The 20,009-nt window shown below is 44.1% G+C and overlaps 1 protein-coding gene across 1 annotated transcript in view; it reads right to left on the bottom strand.

Moving 5' to 3' along the window:
* Nucleotides 1-3,385: 3,385 nt before the first annotated feature.
* Nucleotides 3,386-20,009, bottom strand: part of LOC111952229 (uncharacterized) — a 29,633-nt gene continuing 13,009 nt past the window's right edge. The window contains exons 4-5 of the mRNA XM_070435031.1: nucleotides 5,588-5,644; nucleotides 3,386-3,598 (exon numbers count right to left, since the gene is read on the bottom strand). Of these exons, the coding sequence (XP_070291132.1) occupies nucleotides 3,386-3,598; nucleotides 5,588-5,644 (270 nt within the window). The remainder of the gene's footprint in view (nucleotides 3,599-5,587; nucleotides 5,645-20,009) is intronic.

Raw genomic sequence — 20,009 nt, 5'->3', positions numbered from 1 at the left:
CTGTTCGTCCTTTGTTGCCCCGTACCCTCCGTATACTTCCTACCTTTCCTGTGTATAGAATTAAAACCATGTCTCACAGCCCTTTGTCTCCTGTTTCCAGGCTCAACCCCTCTCCCCCGTCTCATCGACGGCCAACCGGCGTACATGGTGAGACGTCTCCTGAAGGTTCGACCTCGGGCAGGGGATTCTGGTTGACTGGGAGGATTATGGCCCGGGGGAGAGGTGATGGGTCCCCGCTAGGGACATCCTGGACCCAGGCCTCATCTCTAGAGGTACTGTCACGCCCTGATCTGTTTCACCTGTCCTTGTGCTTGTCTCCACCCCCCTCCAGGTGTCGCCCATCTTCCACATTATCCCCTGTGTATTTATACCTGTGTTCTCTGTTTGTCTGTTGCCAGTTCGTTTTGTTCATAGAACCTACCAGCGTTTTCTTTCCCTGCTCCCGCCTGTTCCTTGCTCCTGTTTTCTAGTTTCCCGATTCGGACCTTTCTGCCTGCCTTGACCCCTGCCTGCCTTGACCTGTTGTTTGCCTGCCCCTGTTTAAAGAATAAACTTTAGTTTCTTCAACACTGTCTGCACCTGGGTCATACCTTAAAACTTGATACATGTCAGAAATTGGATGTTGGTGTGAATCCCATTTAGTAGACTTCTGAATAAATGTTCTTCCTGTTTTAAAGAACAGCGAGACACCCAACCTTTGACCAATCTTTGACACTGCCGGAGCACTATGAAAGAGCACTATGAATTATCAATGCTTAGCTAATTGAAATAAAAGTATTGGGGATGTTTTGTTTTAGCTGTAAGCCAACAGCAACATTTTTGATCAGTACAGAAAGGAGGCACATGGACAATGTAAAAATACCACTACTCACCCCCTTGGTTTCCAGCAGCAGGTTAACACAAAACAGTTGTAGAACGGCCATCGGGCAGTACAATTCATAGGAGAAAGAGAATATTGAATATTATGTTATGTTATAGTATAAGATGTCATTCCTATAGGAGTAAGTTACATCCTGGACACTCCCTGAGGTTGTGGTCAGAAATATTAATATTAATAAAATATTAATATTGTTCAGTTTTGTCTGCAGAATTTGTCAATAATGTATTATTTGATCATTTTAATCATTTACAAAATTCATCCTATCATGGTTCAGCTGGTTATTGAGATTTTTTAACACCTTCCACCTTTAATCTTGGATAGAATCAAAAGTTTTGGAAGGGGGATAACCTGTCCTTTTTGTCACATGTTCTTCTCTAATCTGGCTCTCCTGTCCATTTAAGTCATTTAGCAGACGCTCTTATCCAGAGCGACTTACAAATTGGTGCATTCACCTTATGATATCCAGTGGAACAACCACTTTACAAMAGTGSATCTYASMSMMMMAYGGGGGGGGGGGGGGTTAGAAGGATTACTTTATCCTATCCTAGGTATTCCTTAAAGAGGTGGGGTTTCAGGTGTCTCCGGAAGGTGGTGATTGACTCCGCTGACCTGGCGTCGTGAGGGAGTTTGTTCCACCATTGGGGTGCCAGAGCAGCGAACAGTTTTGACTGGGCTGAGCGGGAACTGTACTTCCTCAGAGGTAGGGAGGCGAGCAGGCCAGAGGTGGATGAACGCCTGTCTCTTATACACATCTAGATGTGTATAAGAGACCTGGGCTGAGCGGGAACTGTACTTCCTCAGAGGTAGGGAGGCGAGCAGGCCAGAGGTGGATGAACGCAGTGCCCTTGTTTGGGTGTAGGGCCTGATCAGAGCCTGAAGGTACGGAGGTGCCGTTCCCCTCACAGCTCCGTAGGCAAGCACCATGGTCTTGTAGCAGATGCGAGCTTCAACTGGAAGCCAGTGGAGAGAGCGGAGGAGCGGGGTGACGTGAGAGAACTTGGGAAAGTTGAACACCAGACGGGCTGCGGCGTTCTGGATGAGTTGTAGGGGTTTAATGGCACAGGCAGGGAGCCCAGCCAACAGCGAGTTGCAGTAATCCAGACGGGAGATGACAAGTGCCTGGATTAGGACCTGCGCCGCTTCCTGCGTGAGGCAGGGTCGTACTCTGCGAATGTTGTAGAGCATGAACCTACAGGAACGGGTCACCGCCTTGTCCCTCTGATAAAGGTGGGGAGTCTCTCTCCCTTCATCCCTCTCTCTCCCTCCATCTCTCTCTCCCTACATCTCTCCATCCTTTGTCATTTCGTTATGCTAAGAAGTTTACTAACTGCTTGTTTGTTGTCGCCGGAGCGTCTGATTTCCTTAAGACCGTTGTTTTGTAAGTGCTCAACTCTAACGCCAGAGTTTCAGTGGAAAGGAAGGGATTGGTTTAACCAGCCAGTGGGCCAGTCAGATAGAAATGAATACAGACGTGTTAGCCAATAGGTGGAGGAGAGGGGCTGTCGATGCACACTAGAGAGAGTGCAGTATATTTAGTGGGGGTCTGAAGAATTTAAACCTGTGTCATTTGAGTTCACCGCCTGTTTCCCCATTACTCACTGGGTAAATCAAGGAGGCCATTTGAAGAGTAGAGGATATACACTTACTATGTTGACGTCACACTAAGTTTCCTCTTCATCTGTACAATTTGACATAGTACTGACTATTCAAGAAGGTACTATGTATTTGTTTTGGTAAAACATCAAACTGCAGAAATAAAACAACAAAAACAAAGCTACTGTATCTGGACTACATTTCTGTGTGAATTACCAACATAACAGATAGGTTAGGGCCAGTAAAAGAGGAAGGGAGGATGGTAGGAGAAATACTGGAGGCTACTTACAGTGATGAAGTCCTGGTGAGAGCGTCAAACACATGGGAATAGAGTGCAAATGTTAGGCATCTGAAAAAAAATGGGTCTAATCCATTACCATAATATTTATGGTATTTATCATAACTTTTTCATGTGCTCCGCATCAACTGTATTGTAAGAAAATCCTCCACTATAAGTACCAGGTGGCTTTCAGAGGATCCTTATCTGAAGATCTCATCTTTAAACAAGGTCAATGACATCAACATTGCGATCTGACAGCTTTTGTGGAGGTGAAATGGTCCATGAAAACCTGATGTCTCAAGAGAGGGCGACAAGACAGCTACTATGTGCTGGTTCAATTCTGTGTGACAAAGCTTGATGGGATTGACTGATAAGGGATCAAGCTACCTTCCTGATGTTTGTTTTTTGTCTTTCAATCTCAGTAGCCTCAGTAGCTAGATGCCCATCAAACACATCAACAGAGGCTCTCTTATCTGATCCTAGATGAAGAGAGGCAGCTCCCGGGTGCCATCATGCTGAATCCTATAGGAGGCCAGAGTGTGTGTGTTTACTGTCAATCCTATGGGAGATGGGCTTGAAAATGTGCCAATCAAATGCATGGCTTTGGATAGACCAGATCAAACAGGTTTACCCTAGTCCAGAGACTTATATTTGGTATCTTCTTGGAGGCCGGAACGGGGCTGATGGTGAGATAGAGGGTGAGGGTTAGGGGGAGGTAGTACCTTCTTTGAGGCCAGGCTGGGGTCCTGTGTGAGGAGCTGTCGGAGAGCAGCTGTGTTTCCCAGGGCACAGGATCGTAGCCAGTCCTTCTCCAGAGGATCCAACTGAATCCTGGGGAACACAGACTGAGTAGAGAGAGACAGAGAGAGATAGAGAGAAAGATTATCAGTAGAAATGGAACAATGAAAATATTTTACGCTTGTCTACAGTTGCTGGTAGAGTCTGACTAAAAGTACACCATGCTAATATTCCCGAAAAGCTACACAAACATGATGTTTGTTGGTAATTTCACACCAAGAAGAGAATTTCTGAACAACTCTTGTCATTCTTCTTGAGAAACAAAACAATCTCTTTCACTCAGCCTACAACTATTTCACATCATTTTCACTACAATCCTCAGCTTTCTTCCAAAGCACACATTTTTTCATCCAGTCTGAAGACTCTCCCGGGCAGTGTCCCAAAGTACCCTATTGCCTACATAGTGCACCACTTCGCTGATCAAAAGTAGTGCACTATATAGGGAATAGGGTGCCATTTCTGAATCTTTCATGAGCCTCTTCTTGCAAGGTGATGAGTAGGGAGGACAATCCATTTATCTTCACAGAGTGGAAAGGCTATTATCAGTGGGAAGTGAGGGAATTATTCCCGATAGTAAACAAACAAAGCCAACTAATAAAGTAGATAAGGATCTATATGCAGGCAGGGAATCTGTGGTAGAAACGGCAGGAACTCGCTCCAAGGCTAAAGAGAGGCAACCAACCCAAATCTAGCTTAAGCTGGCAAATCAAGGTCAATGATTAACTTGAGGGGATTTTCAGCATTCGAGGCTGAGGCAAAGATGAATTGTCAACACTGCTACTCTGAATAGTGGAGCATCAATCTAACAAACAGAGCGACATGAGTACCTTTGAGTGCACTCGCTTGTGCAAACCCATCTAAAAATATTGATGTGTTTTTTTAGGTTGTAGAATCATATTGAACTTTTCTGAAATTAGTTTCAGTCCAACTACAGTACACTCAGGCCACAGACTCCCAGCACCACCACCTCCCTGTTATGTTTGACCTTTATCCGTGCCCGTGGGCTGGGTGGGTGGTCTGATACCATTAGTGGTGTTTATTGACCAGCGGGACAGCGTGAATGAGAGAGAAGCAGAGAGCCAGGCTTTAATCAGTGGCCTGCCAGGGAGGGCCTCTTCTTCACAGTTCACCTGTTTATACTGGCCATGCAGGTGTCAGCTCCACGTTAATTATAAAATCCTGCCTCTCTACCTTTCACCCTGGGAAGCTGTCCCTCAGCCTGACAACAGCACCACAGTGGGGGGAATGGTGGGAGCAGAGAGGGTGGGAGCAGAGAGGCAGAGTTAGCTAGAGGATAGAGGGCGGGAGGGACACTGAAAGAAAGTGAGAGGACATACAGTATAACAAGTGAGCATAATGCGGTATTGCAACGCCAGGGTCGTGGGTTCGATTTCAGCGGCGGTTACCCATACAGAGGGGGAATGAGGGAAGAAAAATGTATTCAAATTTAAAATGATGGTTTCAATACTATTTGTGTAACTGGAGAAGTCTCCACGTTTCTCCAAAGCCAATATACAGTAAGAGACTGTAGTAAAGTAGGTCTAATTATGGACACGAACCCCTAGTGTTATGATGAGCATCACTGTAGGGACCCATCTCACTCTCCTACCTTCTTATGGGTAGTGTTCTCTAATTACCCCACTTCCTCTCTCCCGCACCCTCTTTCTCCCTCCCTCCATACTTCCCCTCTCGTTCAGTTATAGGAGATACCCTGCTATTTCCACCGATGGCTCCTCTCAGGCCCCTGCTGCTTCCAGTCAGTGAGAGGTAGGAGGCTGTCACAGCCAATGAGCAAATGAGTCTGTGGCCCACCACGGAGGAAGACAGGAGTGATTATGGGATATCACCATGGGAACGGCGTGGGGGAAAAGAGGCTCCATTTCATCCTGATGGCAGCTCAGAATACTGACGGCCCCCCAATGCCCCACGAACACACTCTGCCTGTTAGAATGCTGACTTATCAACACACACAAACCCATGCACATACAAAATCTCTCTCTCTCTCTCTCTACATGGCACCAGAATGCTGAGCATACCATGACAGAGGACGCAGCCACACTTCTGGTATCTTCTTCCTGGACATATCCCTCGCTCTAAAACAGAAGAAGAATCAGGAGTTAGCATGAGCATCAGAGATTTAGAGATTTTTTTTTGCCACATTTGTGGCAAATAACAGTACCATTTCCATATTGTCAATTATAAAATATTTTGACAAAAACGCCTCTGTGCTTACATTTTTGGGTAAGAACCTCCCTTAGGGAAAAGAGGGAATATATAATGAATCTATTAAAATCCTAAAATGATTCTCTAAATTCTCAAAGGCTTCCCAAAACACAGAGACGAAACTGCTTTCATCTTCAAACTGACATCTTTATTTCCAGTCTACAGTCAGATGAGCAAAGACTAAGGTCAGGTCTCTAGTGATTAATGAGGAAGCTTGATTTTTGGTGTAATTCTTTCATTTTCTAAAATCTTTCATTTTAGTTTCTACTGATCATCGCTCCCTCTCTCTCTCTCATTACTATGCCGTGTGTTTACCTTCAGAAACATAAACAAACTAAAGCACACCTTGCATTGTTGGGGTAAGCTGTCAATGAGGAGTTGAATCATTGCATTTCAAGACGGAGGACTTTAGTAATATACTTCTTGTAGCTTAAGTGAGCACACAGGGAAGGAAGAAAAAAACCTAAGGAGGACGTTGTGGTTTTCTCTGTTGGGTTGTTATTAAAGGGAGACTACACTCAAAAACTATCTTTCATAGGATGCAAAACGCATCATCAAGGCACGTTTTGCTCCGTAATGAAAGTGCTTCTTTGTGAAAGCTGCTGCCATGCATCATTTTTGGGGATTGTATTAATAGTGGACTAATGAACAAACATTTTTGAGTGTATCATTCCTTGAAACATGCCCACTCCTGCTATACCCTACTGGGTGTTACCTTATCCCCCATCCTGTCGATTCTAACCCCTCTTTTCCTAACAATACCTCTATTTTCAGATGTGAAATGTACCAGCTCGATTTGGCATTGATGATTTCGCTTTTTGTGATGACAGTTTTGGTAAACAGTATCTATACATGTAAAAAAATATTTAAAAAAAAAAAACATGGAAGAAAAGACCCAAGAGGGGTGGGGAAGATCAAGAGTTCTTGAGAAGCCCACCAATAACAATCCCTCCCTTATCCATCCCCCAATTCTCTCCACAGCATGACAGCATCATCGCAGAAACCCCTAGTGTTGTGATGGACACTTGCTTGCTGTTTTGAAATGGACGCGATGGTAACGCTTTGTCAGAGAGGGAGGGGGAAATATCCCTGGAGAGAGAGGGAAGGAGGGTGCCTCAACTTTCCTCATTAGCAAACTAAGGACAGATGTTCATTGTGAAAATTACATTTCTTTATGGTGATGGGTTACCAGGACATCATTAGACAGTAAACCACAAATGAAAGGGTAAAATATTCACCAAACCAAGGAATGAGGAAATAGAAAAACTTGAAATTACCTCTACTCCTTTTCTCCATACAACATCACCATCCAGCCTTCCTTCCTTTCACATCCACCGCCTTTAAATATGGGCCAATGAGATAAAAAAATAAAAAACTTTCTCGGTGTTGATAAATGAATGGGGCTCCTCTCCTCTACCTCAGCTGAATAAAGTGGCCAGCTCTTAGCATAACAAAGCCATTTCCCAGCCTGCCCTGCACTTCCACTCCTCTATCTGCTCACACTGTCTACACACAGGCGTTTCACTTTCTCTTCATTTTCTCTTCTTTCTCCTCCCTCGCTTCGAACACAATGAGAGCCCCCTTTGGATTTGGATGCACTGACAGCTCAAGAGGCAGAGGGGGGCATCCGACCTCTCTTCCATTCAGGAGTCGAGGAGTAGCTAGTCTCCCTAATTAGCTGTGTGTTTACGGGGCCACTCGATTCCGTCAAGGAAACTCTACATTCTGCTTGAGCAATTAGAGTTGCATATGAAAAAGGAGGGACTTTGTAGAATACAAAAAAGAAAGAAGAATAGTTAAAGGAAGCAGAGAAAAAGAGAGCGAGATGGCAAGAAAAAGAGAAAGAGTCAGGGTGGTATTATGAACATATTATACAACCGCAATCTGAACAGGAAAAAAGCCTGGTCCCTTCATGTATAAAAGAGGTGTGTTATACTGAGTGTACTAAACATTAGGAATATCTGCTCTTTCCATGACAGACTGACCAAGTGAATCCAGGTGAAAGCTATGATCCCTTATTGATGTCACTTGTTAAACCCACTTCAATCAGCGTAGATGAAGAGGAGGAGACAGGTTAAAGAGACAATTGAGACATGGATTGTGTATGTGTGCCATTCAGAGGGTGAATGGGCAAGACAATTGAGGCTGTTCTGGGGGCAAAAAGGGGGGGGGGGGTGCAACTCAATAATAGGAAGGTGTGCTTAATGTTTTCTACACTCAGTGTATATCAGTGTTGTGTGTCCCCTCACCAATCTATACAGAATAAAACAATATGGACCCAAAGGAGCCTGAGAGATCCACCTCCCTTTTCCATCACCAAAGCCAGTTAACGACTGATGCGACTGTTTTCAGCTTTTCTCATCGTCAAAAACAAGAGAGAAAACATCCAACAATGAATACATTATTTTGCAGTAACAAGAGAGATAAAGGATAGCTATGTAATTTCAGCAACCTGAAGTGCAGGTTTTATCAAGAGCCTCAAAAGACAAGCCTATGATCATCCAATTAAATGAAATGAACTGTCTTGTCCATCATAGTGTTTTCATCTTATTTGATTAAGGTTATTAGGCAGCAACATTAATGCAAAATAATTCAGAAATAAAATAAAATAAGAGTGTTGTAGTCGAGAGAGTTTTGCCTTATAATCTATAAGATTTTATAGCCAATTTCCATTTCTAAGGAATTTACATTGGGAACACCTGAGGCGCTCAGTGATTTACTTTGCCTATGTCCCAAACCATATTCCCAACATAGAGCTCATAGGGCCCTGGTCAAAAGTAACTATTGGACTATGTAAGGAGTACGGTGCTAGTTGGGATGCAGTCAATAACAACAGAAACCCACTACTCTCTGGTTTTTGCACTACTTCCCTTTTAATTACTCTTACCCCTTTTTCTCCCCAATTTCGGAGTTACACTATTGTTCCATCACTGCAACTCCCCTACGGACTCGGGACAGGCGAAGGTCAAAAGCCATGCGTCCTCCGAAATACGACCCTGCCAGACTCTGCTTCTTGACACACTGCTTTCTTAATCCGGAAGCCAGATGCACCAATGTGTCAGAGGAAACACCATCCAGCTGGCGACCGAAGTCAGCTTGCAGGCGCCCGGCCTGCCACAACGAGTCACTAAGCCAAACCCTCCTCTAACCCGGACGATACTGGGCCAAATGTGCGCCGCCTCATGGGTCACGGCCGGCTGTGACACAGCCTGGGATCAAACCCGGGTCTGTAATGACGCCTCAAGCACCGCGTTAGACCGCTGCGCCACTCGGGAGGCCCCTATTATTAAAATCTAAAGTTAGCCCTGCAGTCATGATTTAATAATTCGGTTTGAAAATTAAACGGCCTAAATAGTCTAGTGAGATGGAAAATAACAAGTGGGGGCTTACAGCCTACTCTCTAATCATGCAGTAGTTAGGGAAGTCAATTTTTGCTGATGCATGTCTAAGCTACGTCTATGCTACTAACGAGGATATCAACATTAATTTTCACACATTTCCTCTGGCATGATGTCCAAGGTGGTGGCACTGGCTCATTTGCCACATAATAGTTAAGAAAGTCAATGGAGCACCATTTATAAATAATGAATTTACAGTGTTAGTAAAGGGAAGGAGGTCTACTTAGAAACATTTGAGTTATATCTGAATACTGAGTCCGATTTAACTACGATAATACATCAAGGTAACAAGTCATGAGTTGAAGATGTGTCAACACAAGGACTGTTGCGAATCAAGCATATCAACGGTAGTTATTCCTTCCTGGTTGAGGATTTCAATGTATGATTTGTAATTGAAAAACCCCTCCAGCACCAACAGGCAATATAAACAAAGCAATGCCCCCCTAAAAAAAACATTCCTGAAAAAAATGACGCCAATAACTCTTCTGGTAACTAATGAAAAATCTCAGACACATTAACATATTAATTGAGATTTTGACAACAGGGCTGCAGCAGTGATGAGCATATTCAAATTGGGCTTTCAGGAACGCTCAAGGAGCTAAATTAAATGAGAGGGAAAAAGAAGATAACAGTACCGTCAGCACGTACACTAGGGTCAGACCACACGCGTCTGGAGTTTAGAAAAAAGCACTTATCTCAAACCAGAGAACCCACAGCTTATGTCATCTGCCCTTCCATTCAGAGGATCTAGCGTATGATTGTTTGAGGAATGAAAAAGCCATTTTGGCGTCGGCGGGCGTGAAAGAGAGTGCCTGTTCTGTAGCATGGCCCCGCGTTGTCAAAGCCTCCGAGGGTCACCAAGGTCAGGGGAATTATGATTTGACGAGCGCTCTGCCCGATGTCTGAAACAACGATACAGCCTCGCTGCTCATTGGAGAGGTGCCATGGTTCCATATTCCCGGCTGACCTCTGGATAAAGCGGTCCTTTTTTCTGCGATAATGAAACTGGATAGCTCTGAGGTGAGACATGAATGTTTTGTTAACAAAGGAATATCTGTGTCGTTTGGTTAGAGAGGTACATCTTGGGAAGATGAGGGTCTTGGTGTATGAGAGCCTCACCTAGGCCAATCTCTTACAGCTTGTCGTGGCTTTATCAGACTGGGCCCAGGTGCCATAAATGCAATAGGCTATCAACAAAATGGATGCTGTCAGGAAGAAGGGAATCGATGGCAGAGAAAGCATCTGAATGCTATTCTGATATGTGCTTGGAGCTTGCTTTACATAACACTGTAATGGCAATGACATATCACCTGTCAAGACAAAGTCACCATAGAGTAGCTGGAGGGGTGCTCTCATTTGATCCATCAGGGCTCTAACTCCTCTAGCTCCATAATGAGACAGGGTGCAGGCCAGGCAGCAGCTCTTAGCCAGCCTGCCAGCTTTAAGTCGGCCCCTAGCACAGTCAGTGTAGTCAGCTCAGTTTTTCCCATTGAGACTATGTCTGAGCCTCGATCTAGGTCGGACAAAACTAAACATGGCGGTGTTCGCCTTAGCAATCTCCCTGGAATAAAGACTTCCATTCCTGTCATTATCCCCCTACAGTTGATTGACGCACTGGTGCGTCAATCTAAGTTACATAACCAAAAAATCCACATCAAAATCAGTTTAAGCTAGAGATATGTTTTTTTGTATTGGATGTGTCTTAATCCACCACATCCGCCAGTGTCGCCCTTCCGCATCTGTGGTGAAAGGTGGCAGAGCTAGAGCGGTTTGACCAACAAACTATTATGACCACTCTATGGAAGGAGGAGACTTTCACTATGGTGTCCGGAGTCTCGCCTGAAGTCGATACCATCGATGTCAAATCAAATGTTACTTGTCACATACACATATATAGCAGATGTTATTGCGGGTGTAGTGAAATGCTATTGTTCCCAGCTCTACCAGTGCAGTAATATCTAACAATTCACAACAATACACTAATCTCAGAGTAAAAGAATGGAATTAAGAAATATATTAATATTTGGATGAGCAATTGGCATTGACATTGACAAGAATACAGTAGAAGACAATATATACAGTTGGAGTCGGATGTTTACATACACCTTAGCCAAATACATTTCAACTCAGTTTTTCACAATTCCTGACATTTAATCCTAGTAAAAATTCCCTGTCTTAGGTCAGTTAGGATCACCACTTCATTTTAAGAATGTGAAATGTCAGAATAATAGTAGAGAGAATGATTTATTTTAGCCTTTATTTCTTTCATCACATTCCCAGTGGGTCAGAAGTTTACATGCACTTAATTAGTATTTGGTACCATTGCCTTTAAATTGTTTAACTTGGGTCAAGCGTTTTGGGTAGCCTTCCACAAGCTTCCCACAATAAGTTGGGTGAATTTTGGCCCATTCCTCCTGATAGAGCTCGTGCACCTGAGTCAGGTTTGTAGGCCTCCTTGCTCGCACACACTTTTTCAGTTCTGCCCACAAATGTTCTACAGGATTGAGGTCAGGGCTTTGTGATGGCCACTCCAATACCTTGACTTTGTTGTCCTTAAGCCATTTTGCCACAACTTTGGAAGTATGCTTGGGGTCATTGTCCATTTGAAAGACCAATTTGCGACCAAGCTTTAACTTCCTGACTGATGTCTTGATATGTTGCTTCAATATATCCACATAATTTTCCTACCTCATCATGCCATCTATTTTGTGAAGTGCACCAGTCCCTCCTGCAGCAAAGCAGGGATGGTGTTCTTCGGGATGGTGTTCTTCGGATTGCAAGCCTCCCCCTTTTTCCTCCAAACATAACGAGGGACATCATGGCCAAACAGTTCTATTTTTGTGTCATCAGACCAGAGGACATTTCTCCAAAAAGTACGATATTTGTCCCCATGTGCAGTTGTAAACCGTAGTCTGGCTTTTTTATGGTGGTTTTGGAGCAGTGGCTTCTTCCTAGCTGAGCGGCCTTTCAGGTTATGTCGATATAGAACTCGTTTTACTGTGGATATAGATACTTTCGTACCTGTTTCTTACAGCATCTTCACAAGGTCCTTTGCTGTTGTTCTGGGAATGATTTGCACTTTTCACACCAAAGAACGTTCATCTCTAGGAGACAGAACGCGTCTCCTTCCTGAGTGGTATGACGGCTGCATGGTCCCATGGTGTTTATACTTGCGTACTATTGTTTGTACAGATGAACGTGGTACCTTCAGGCGTTTGGAAATTGCTCCCTTCGGATGAACCAGGCTTGTGGAGGTCTACAATTATTTATCTGAGGTCTTGGCTGATTTCTTTTGATTTTCCCATGGTGTCAAGCAAAGTGGCACTGAGTTTTAAGGTAGGCCTTGAAGTACATCCACAGGTACACCTACAATTGACTCAAATTATGTCAATTAGCCTATCAGAAGTGTCTAAAGCCATGACATAATTTTCTGGAATTTTCCAAGCTGTTTAACTTCTTATGGCTAGGGGGCAGCATTTTCACGTTTGGATGAAAAGCATGCCCAGAGTAAACTGCCTGCTACTCAGTCCCAGTTGCTAATATATGCATATTATTAGTAGATTTGGATAGAAAACACTCTGAAGATTCTAAAACTGTTTTCGAATGATGTCTGTGAGTATAACAGAACTCATATGGCAGGCGAAAACCTTTGTAGTTTTTCAACTCTTGGCCTATCGAATACACAGTGTCTATGGGGTAATTTTGCACTTCCTACGGCTTCCACTAGATGTCAACAGTCTTTAGAACCTTGTTTGATGCTTCTACTGTGAAGTGGGGGCGAATGAGAGGGGATTGAGTAAGGTCTCTCCCAGAGAGCCACGAGCTGACCATGCGCGCTCACGTGAGAGCTTTCCATTGCATTTCTGAAGACAAAGGAATTCTCCGGTTGGATCATTATTGATGATTTATGTTAAAAACATCCTAAAGATTGATTCTATACTTCGTTTGACATGTTTCTACGAACTGTAATATGACTTTTAGTCTGAACTTTTGCCTGGACCTGCCAGCGCGTCGTGAGTTTAGATTGTGTACCGAACGCGCGAATCAAAAGGAGTTATTTGGACATAAATTATGGACTTTATGGAACAAATCAAACATTTATTGTGGAACTGGGATTCCTGGGAGTGCATTCTGATGAAGATCATCAAAGGTAAGTGAATATTTATAATGCTATTTCTGACTTCTGTTGACTCCAACATGGCGGATATTTTTGTGGGTTGTGTTGGTCTCTGAGCGCCGTACTCAGATTATTGCATGGTTTGCTTTTTCCGTAAAGTTTTTTTGAAATCTGACACAGCGGTTGCATTAAGGAGAAGTATATCTTTAAATCTGTGAATAACACGTGTATCTTTTATCAATGTTTATTATTAGTATTTCTGTAAATTGTTGTGGCTCTGTGCAAATTCATGGGATGTTTTGGAGGCAAAGCCAAATGTAAACTGAGTTTTTTTAATATAAATATGAACTTGATCGAACAAAACATACATGTATTGTGTAACACGTTGTCCCGGGAGTGTCATCTGATGAAGAATATCAAAAGTGACTCCTCTCTTTGGTTGGAAAATCGCTGTATGCTTTCTGTGACTAGTTGCTGACCTAACATAATGATATGTTCTGCTTTCGCCGAAAAGCTTTTTGAAATCAGACACTGTTGTTGGATAAACGAGAATTCTATCTTTAAAATGGTGTCTAATACTTGTATGTTTGAGAAATTTGAATTATGAGATTTCTGTTGATTGAATTTGGCGCCCTGCAATTTCATTGGCTGTTGGCGAGCGGAACCCCGTTCCTAGACAGATTACAGGCACAGTCAACTTAGTGTATGTAAACTTCTGACCCACTGGAATTGTGATACATTGAATTATAAGTGAAATAGTCTGTCTGTAAACAACTGTTTGAAAAATGACTTCTGTCATGCACAAAGTAGATGTCCTAACCGACTTGCCAAAACTTTAGTTTGTTAACAAGAAATTTGTGGAGTAGTTGAAAAACGAGTTTTAATGACTCCAACCTAACAGCCTGACCACACCGCTCGCGTCGCGTGCGCATCGCGTTGCAAAATAAATTTAGAAATCGATATTATTCAATTATTGCACCCACAGTGCTCGCGCTCGCGCTCGCCAACGAGCGTCTGCGTTGCCAACGGCGAAAATAGAAGTTCTATTTGTGACGCAGATCACGCTGAAAGTCCTGCCTCTCCCATCTCCTCATTGGTTTATAGAAGCAGGTACCCACGTACCATCTCCTCATTGGTTACACCCATGTGGGTGACTGAAAGACGAACGAGGTCAGTGGCGGTAATGCACCTAATTTATGAAAGTTACCAATCATTATCAAGAGAAGAAAAAGCCTAGAAGGAGGAGAGATGACTAGAAACGATTCGGTTGACTGTTTTATGTGTGGATTAATTGTCGGAGTAGAGGACCTTGAGGACCAAGCTAAATATGACAAATTAGTTAGCAAGTGCAAGCTGAACCATCCCCAAATTAATGTAATTGGTTCAGAGTTTGTTTAGATATTTTAACCTACGTGTCGTGATCGCGTTTGGTGTGGGTGGACAAAATACATTTATGCACGATGGCAGATGCGCGCAGCCGGTCTAGGTTCCATGTATGTAAACTTCCGACTTCAACTGTACATATGAAATGAGTAAAACAGTATGCAAACATTATTAAAGTGACCAGCTTTCCATTATTAAAGTGACCAGTGATTCCATTTCTATGTACATAGGGCAGCAGCCTCTAATGTGCAGGGTTGAGTAACCGGGTGGTAGCCGGCTAGTGACAGTGACTAAGTTCAGGGCATGGTACTGGCTATTGATTGCTATTTAACAATCTGATGGACTTGAGATAGAAGCTGTTTTTCAGTCTCTCGGTCCCAGCTTTGATGCACCTGTACTGACCTCTCCTTCTGGATGAGTGGGGTGAACAGGCCGTGGCTCGGGTGGTTGATGTCCTTGATGATCTTTTTGGCCTTCCTGTGACCACGGGTGCTGTAGGTGTACTGGAGGGCAGGAAGTGTGCCCCTGGATTATGCGTTGGGCAAACCGCACCACCCTCTGGAGAACCCTGCGGTTGCAGTCGGTGCAGTTGCCGTACCAGGCAGTGATAAAGCCCGACAGGAGTCTCTCAATGGTGCATCTCTAAGTTTGTGAGGGTCTTAGGGGCCAAGCCAAATTTGTTCAGCCTCCTGGGGTTGAAGAGGCACTACAGTGCCTTCTTCACCACACTGTCTGTGTGGGTGGACTATTTCAGATTGTCAGTGATGTTTACGCCGAGGAACTTGAAGCTTTTCACCATCTCCACTGCGGTCCCGCTGATGTGGATGGCGGCGTGCTACCCCTTATGTTTCCTGAAGTCCACAATCAGCTCCTTCGTTTTGTTGATGTTGAGGGAGAGGTTATTTTCCTGGCACCACTCCGCCAAGGCCCTGACCCCCTCCCTGTAGGCTGTCTCGTCATTGTTGGTAATCAGGCCTACTACTGTTGTGTCATCTGCAAACTTGATGATTGAGATGGAGGCGTGCGTGGCCACGCAGTCATGGGTGAACAGGGAGTACAGGAGGGGGTTGAGCACGCACCCTTGTGTGGCCCCTGTGTTGAGGATCAGCGTAGTGGAGGTGTTGTTGCCTACCTTCACCACCTAGGGGTAGCCCATCAGGGAGCCAAGACGCAGTTGCACAAGGCGGGGTTCAGACCCAGGGCCTCAAGCTTAATGATGAGCTTGATGATCAGCATTCTTACATAGGTATTCCTCTTGTCCAGATGGGTTAGGGCAGCGTGCAGTGCGATGGCGATTGCATCGTCTCTGGATCTATTGCGGCGGTATAGAAATTGAAGTGGGTCTAGAGTGTCAGGTAAGGTGGAGGTGATAAGATCCTTAACTAGCCTCTCAAAGCACTTCAGTTGCGCCAGCTGATAGTGGTGTTGGCGAAGTAGGTCTTCCTGTTCGACCGACCATCTGGGAGATGTCTCGGTTGGCTGCTGATTCCATTCTGTGAGGCAATATTCTGTAACGTAGACGCAAGGAGTCAGGAAGCAATGTTTAATGACGAAGAACACGGAGCGATACAAAACTAGAGAAGCGTCTAACACGGAAACATAAACAATATTGCCTGGTGGATGATAACAACGGAGTGCTAGATAAAGGGGAAGTAATCAGGGAGGTGATGAAGTCCAGGTGTGCATAATGAAGGTTGCCAGGTGTGCGTAAATATGGGTTGCCAGGACCGGTGGTTAGTAGACCGGCGACGTCGAGAGCTGGAGAGGGGAAGTGGGAGTAGACGTGACAGTTACTGAGATAACCGCCCAAAAGTAACTCCCTTTTCCCGTGATAAATTACTGAGAGAAAGTGGTCAATTATTTCTATGAACAACATCGCGTGAAACGGAACTGTTAAATTATATGGCTTCTCTACGGCCTCTGCGTAATGAATCATCAACGCTCATGGTGGGAACAGAAAGCCCATCTCAATATGGAACGCAGTTCAGAATGCATGTAGACCAACGTATCATCTCATCATGGTAACTTTTTTTCTTGTGACAAGGAGGCCTACATTTGCTGCAACATCGTCAATGCTACAGACTGAATGCGCGTCTAATTTACCCATCTAAATCTGGCTTTCGGGGGTCCCTTTTTTTTTATTGTAAAAATTTTTACATTTTTTATTGCAGCTGCAGAGTTTTAAAACAGCCTATCACTCGAATATTGTTTCTTTAAATCAGTTCACATGATTAAATCGTTTTTTCCCCTCATCAATCTACAAACAAAACCCATAAAGCAAAAACTGTTTTAAATACATTTTTCCAAATGTATCACAAATACATAACTGAAATATAACAGTTACAAAAGTATTCAGCCCCTTTACCTTTGACAGCGATTACAGCCTCTTGGGTATGACGCTATAAGCTTGGCACACCTGTATTTGGGGAGTTCCTCCCATTCTTCTCTGCATATCCTCTCAAGCTCTGTCAGGTTGGATGTGGAGCATCACATCTTGTTTCTCATGGTCTGAGAGTCCTTTTGGTGCCTTTTGGCAAACTCAAAGTGGGCTGTCACGTGTCTTTTACTGACGATTGCCTTCAGTCTGGCCTCTCTACCATAAAGGCCTGATTGGTGGAGTGCTGCAGAGATGGTTGTCCTTCTGGAAGGTTCTCCCATCTCCACAGAGGAACTCTGGAGCTCTGACAGAGTGACCATCGAGTTCTCGGTCACCTCCCTGACCAAGGCCCTTCTCCCCCGATTGCTCAGTTTGGCTGGGCGGCCAGCTCTAGGAAGAGTCTTGGTGGTTCCAAACTTCCTCCATTTAAGAATGATGGAGGCCACTGTGTTCTTGGGGACCTTCAATGCTGCACACATGTTTTGTTACCCTTCCCCAGATCTGTGCCTCAGCACAATCCTGTCTTGGAGTTCTACGGACAATTCCTTCATCCTCATGGCTTGGTCTTTGCTCTGACATGCACTGTCAACTGTGGGACCTTATATAGTCAGGTGTGTGCCTTTCCAAATCATGTCCAATCAATTGAATTTACCACAGGCGGACTCCAGTCAAGTTGTATCAACATCTCAAGGATGATCAATGGAAACAGGTTGCACCGGAGCTCAATTTCGAGTCTCATAGCAAAGGGTCTGAATACTTATGTATTTCTGTGTTTTATTTTTTTAAATAAATGAGATAAAATGTGTAAAAACATGTTGTTTTCACTTTGTCATTATGGGGTAATTAATCAATTTTAGAATAAGGCTGTAACTTAACAAAATGTCGAAAAAGTGAAGGGGTCTGAATACTTCTCCGAATGCACTGCATGCTACCTCTGTGATGTAATTCAGACACACAATGTCAAACTTTCAATGCTATTGCAGACGACACAGCTGTACATTGCAAATAAACGTGGTGAAGCCCCAAAACGGCCTGGCACGGCGGCAAATGTTTTACTTTTAGACTCGGAATAAACAGAGATGCTAGTTCTAGTTTTCTTGAAACAACGACATCTGCTGTTGGATCTGACAATGAATCTTCATGGATTGTACATTTATCTCAAATAAAACTGTGAAGGTCCTCGGCCTTACTCTGGTTGGGTTCGACATTTTGAACATTGAGATATTAAATAAATGATAGAGAAAGAGGCATAGAATCAAAGGAGAAAGTTAGGGGTTCTCTGTAGAAAGACAGATAGCTGTGGAATGTGTTGGGGGACGGGAGCAGCGCACCGTGTTGATATAGGGAAGACAGATGGATATCTATGGATTAGGTGAAGGAGGGGTTGAGGTCAGGAGGTGAGGGGTGAGGTCAGTTCCCCTTAAGGGAGTAATCAGGGTTAGTATCTGGTTACCTTCTTTCTATTGGGCATAAACTAAGGACTGGAGAGAGGGAGTGTCTTAAGTAGGATGTATATAACCAATGGAGAGAAATGTTTTGCTGTCTGATTACAGCTGTACAGAACCTTTGGGAAGAATTAAACTTGGTTAAAGCTTCTCTAGTGTCCGTGGGTTATTTACTCTGAAAAATAAGAACCTAACACTCTGTATCCTGATCTCTCTTTTGACGAACATATCAAAAATATTTCAAGAGCAGCTTTTTTCCATCTTCGTAGCATTAGAAGAATCAGAAACCTTTTGTCCAAAAACGATGCAGAAAAGCTCATCCACGCTTTTGTCACGTCAAGATTATACTTCTGTAATGCTCTACTGCCGGCTACCCAGATAAAGCACTAAATAAACTTCAGCTAGTGCCAAAAACGGCTGCTAGAACCTTGACTAGAACCAAAATATTTGATCATATTACTCCTGTGCTAGCCTGGCTTCCTGTTGAGGCTAGGGCTGATTTCAAGGTTTTACTGTTAACCTACAAAGCATTTCTACTACTTGTCTCTCCGATTTGGTCCTGCCATACATACTTACACGTACGATATGGTCACAAGACGCATGCCTCCTTATTGTTCCTCGAATTTCAAAGCAAACAAGATGGAGGCAGGGCTTTCTCCAATAGAGCAACATTTTTATTGAATGGTCTTCCGTTCCATGTGAGAGACGAACACTCGGTCACAACCTTTAAGTCTTTACTGAAGACTCATCTCTTTAGTAGATCCTATAATTGATTGTAGTCTGGCCCAGGGGTGTGAAGGTGAACGACAAGGCACTGGAGTGACGAACCACCCTTGCTGTAACTGCCTAGCCGGCTCCCCTCTCTCCACTGTGATTGTCTGCCTCTGACCCTATTACGGGCCTGAGTTACTGGCCTGCTCTCGCTCTCCCATGTCGTCCCTAAGAGGGTGCATCATGTCATGACAGGCTTTTTTTGCTATCCTCGACTTGAATGGGTTGAGTCACTGACGTGATCTTCCTGTCCGGTTTTGTGCCCCATCGGGCTTGTGCAGTGGGGGAGATCTTCGTGGGCTATACTCTGCCTTGTCTCTGGGTAGTAAGTTAGTGGTCTGTTGATATTCCTCTTGTGCTTTGGCAAAGTGGGTGAAGTTATATCCTACCTGGTTGGCCCTGTCCAGGGGTAGATTTGGACGGGGCCACAGTGTCCCCCGACCCCCCCTGTCTCAGTACCCAGGGCTAGAGGGCAGTCTGTCCTATCTGGTGTAATTCTCCTATCTTGTCTGGTGTCGTGTGTGATCTTAGGTATGCTCTGTCTAATTTAATTATCCTCTTTCTCTCTCTCTTTGCCTAACCTCCTGGAGGACCTGAGCCCTAGGACCATGCCTCAGGACTACCTGGCCTGACAACTCCTGGCTGTCTATCTAATGTTCTCTCTCTATTTCTCTTTCTCACCTTCTGTTTCAACCTCTGAATACTCAGCTATGAAAAGCCAACTGACATTTACTCCTGAGGTGC

Source organism: Salvelinus sp. IW2-2015, linkage group LG26 (assembly GCF_002910315.2).
Source record: "Salvelinus sp. IW2-2015 linkage group LG26, ASM291031v2, whole genome shotgun sequence".
NCBI classification, from domain to species: domain Eukaryota; kingdom Metazoa; phylum Chordata; class Actinopteri; order Salmoniformes; family Salmonidae; genus Salvelinus; species Salvelinus sp. IW2-2015.
Note: the sequence above shows the minus strand (reverse complement) of the source record. Positions and strands in the feature narration are given on the sequence as shown.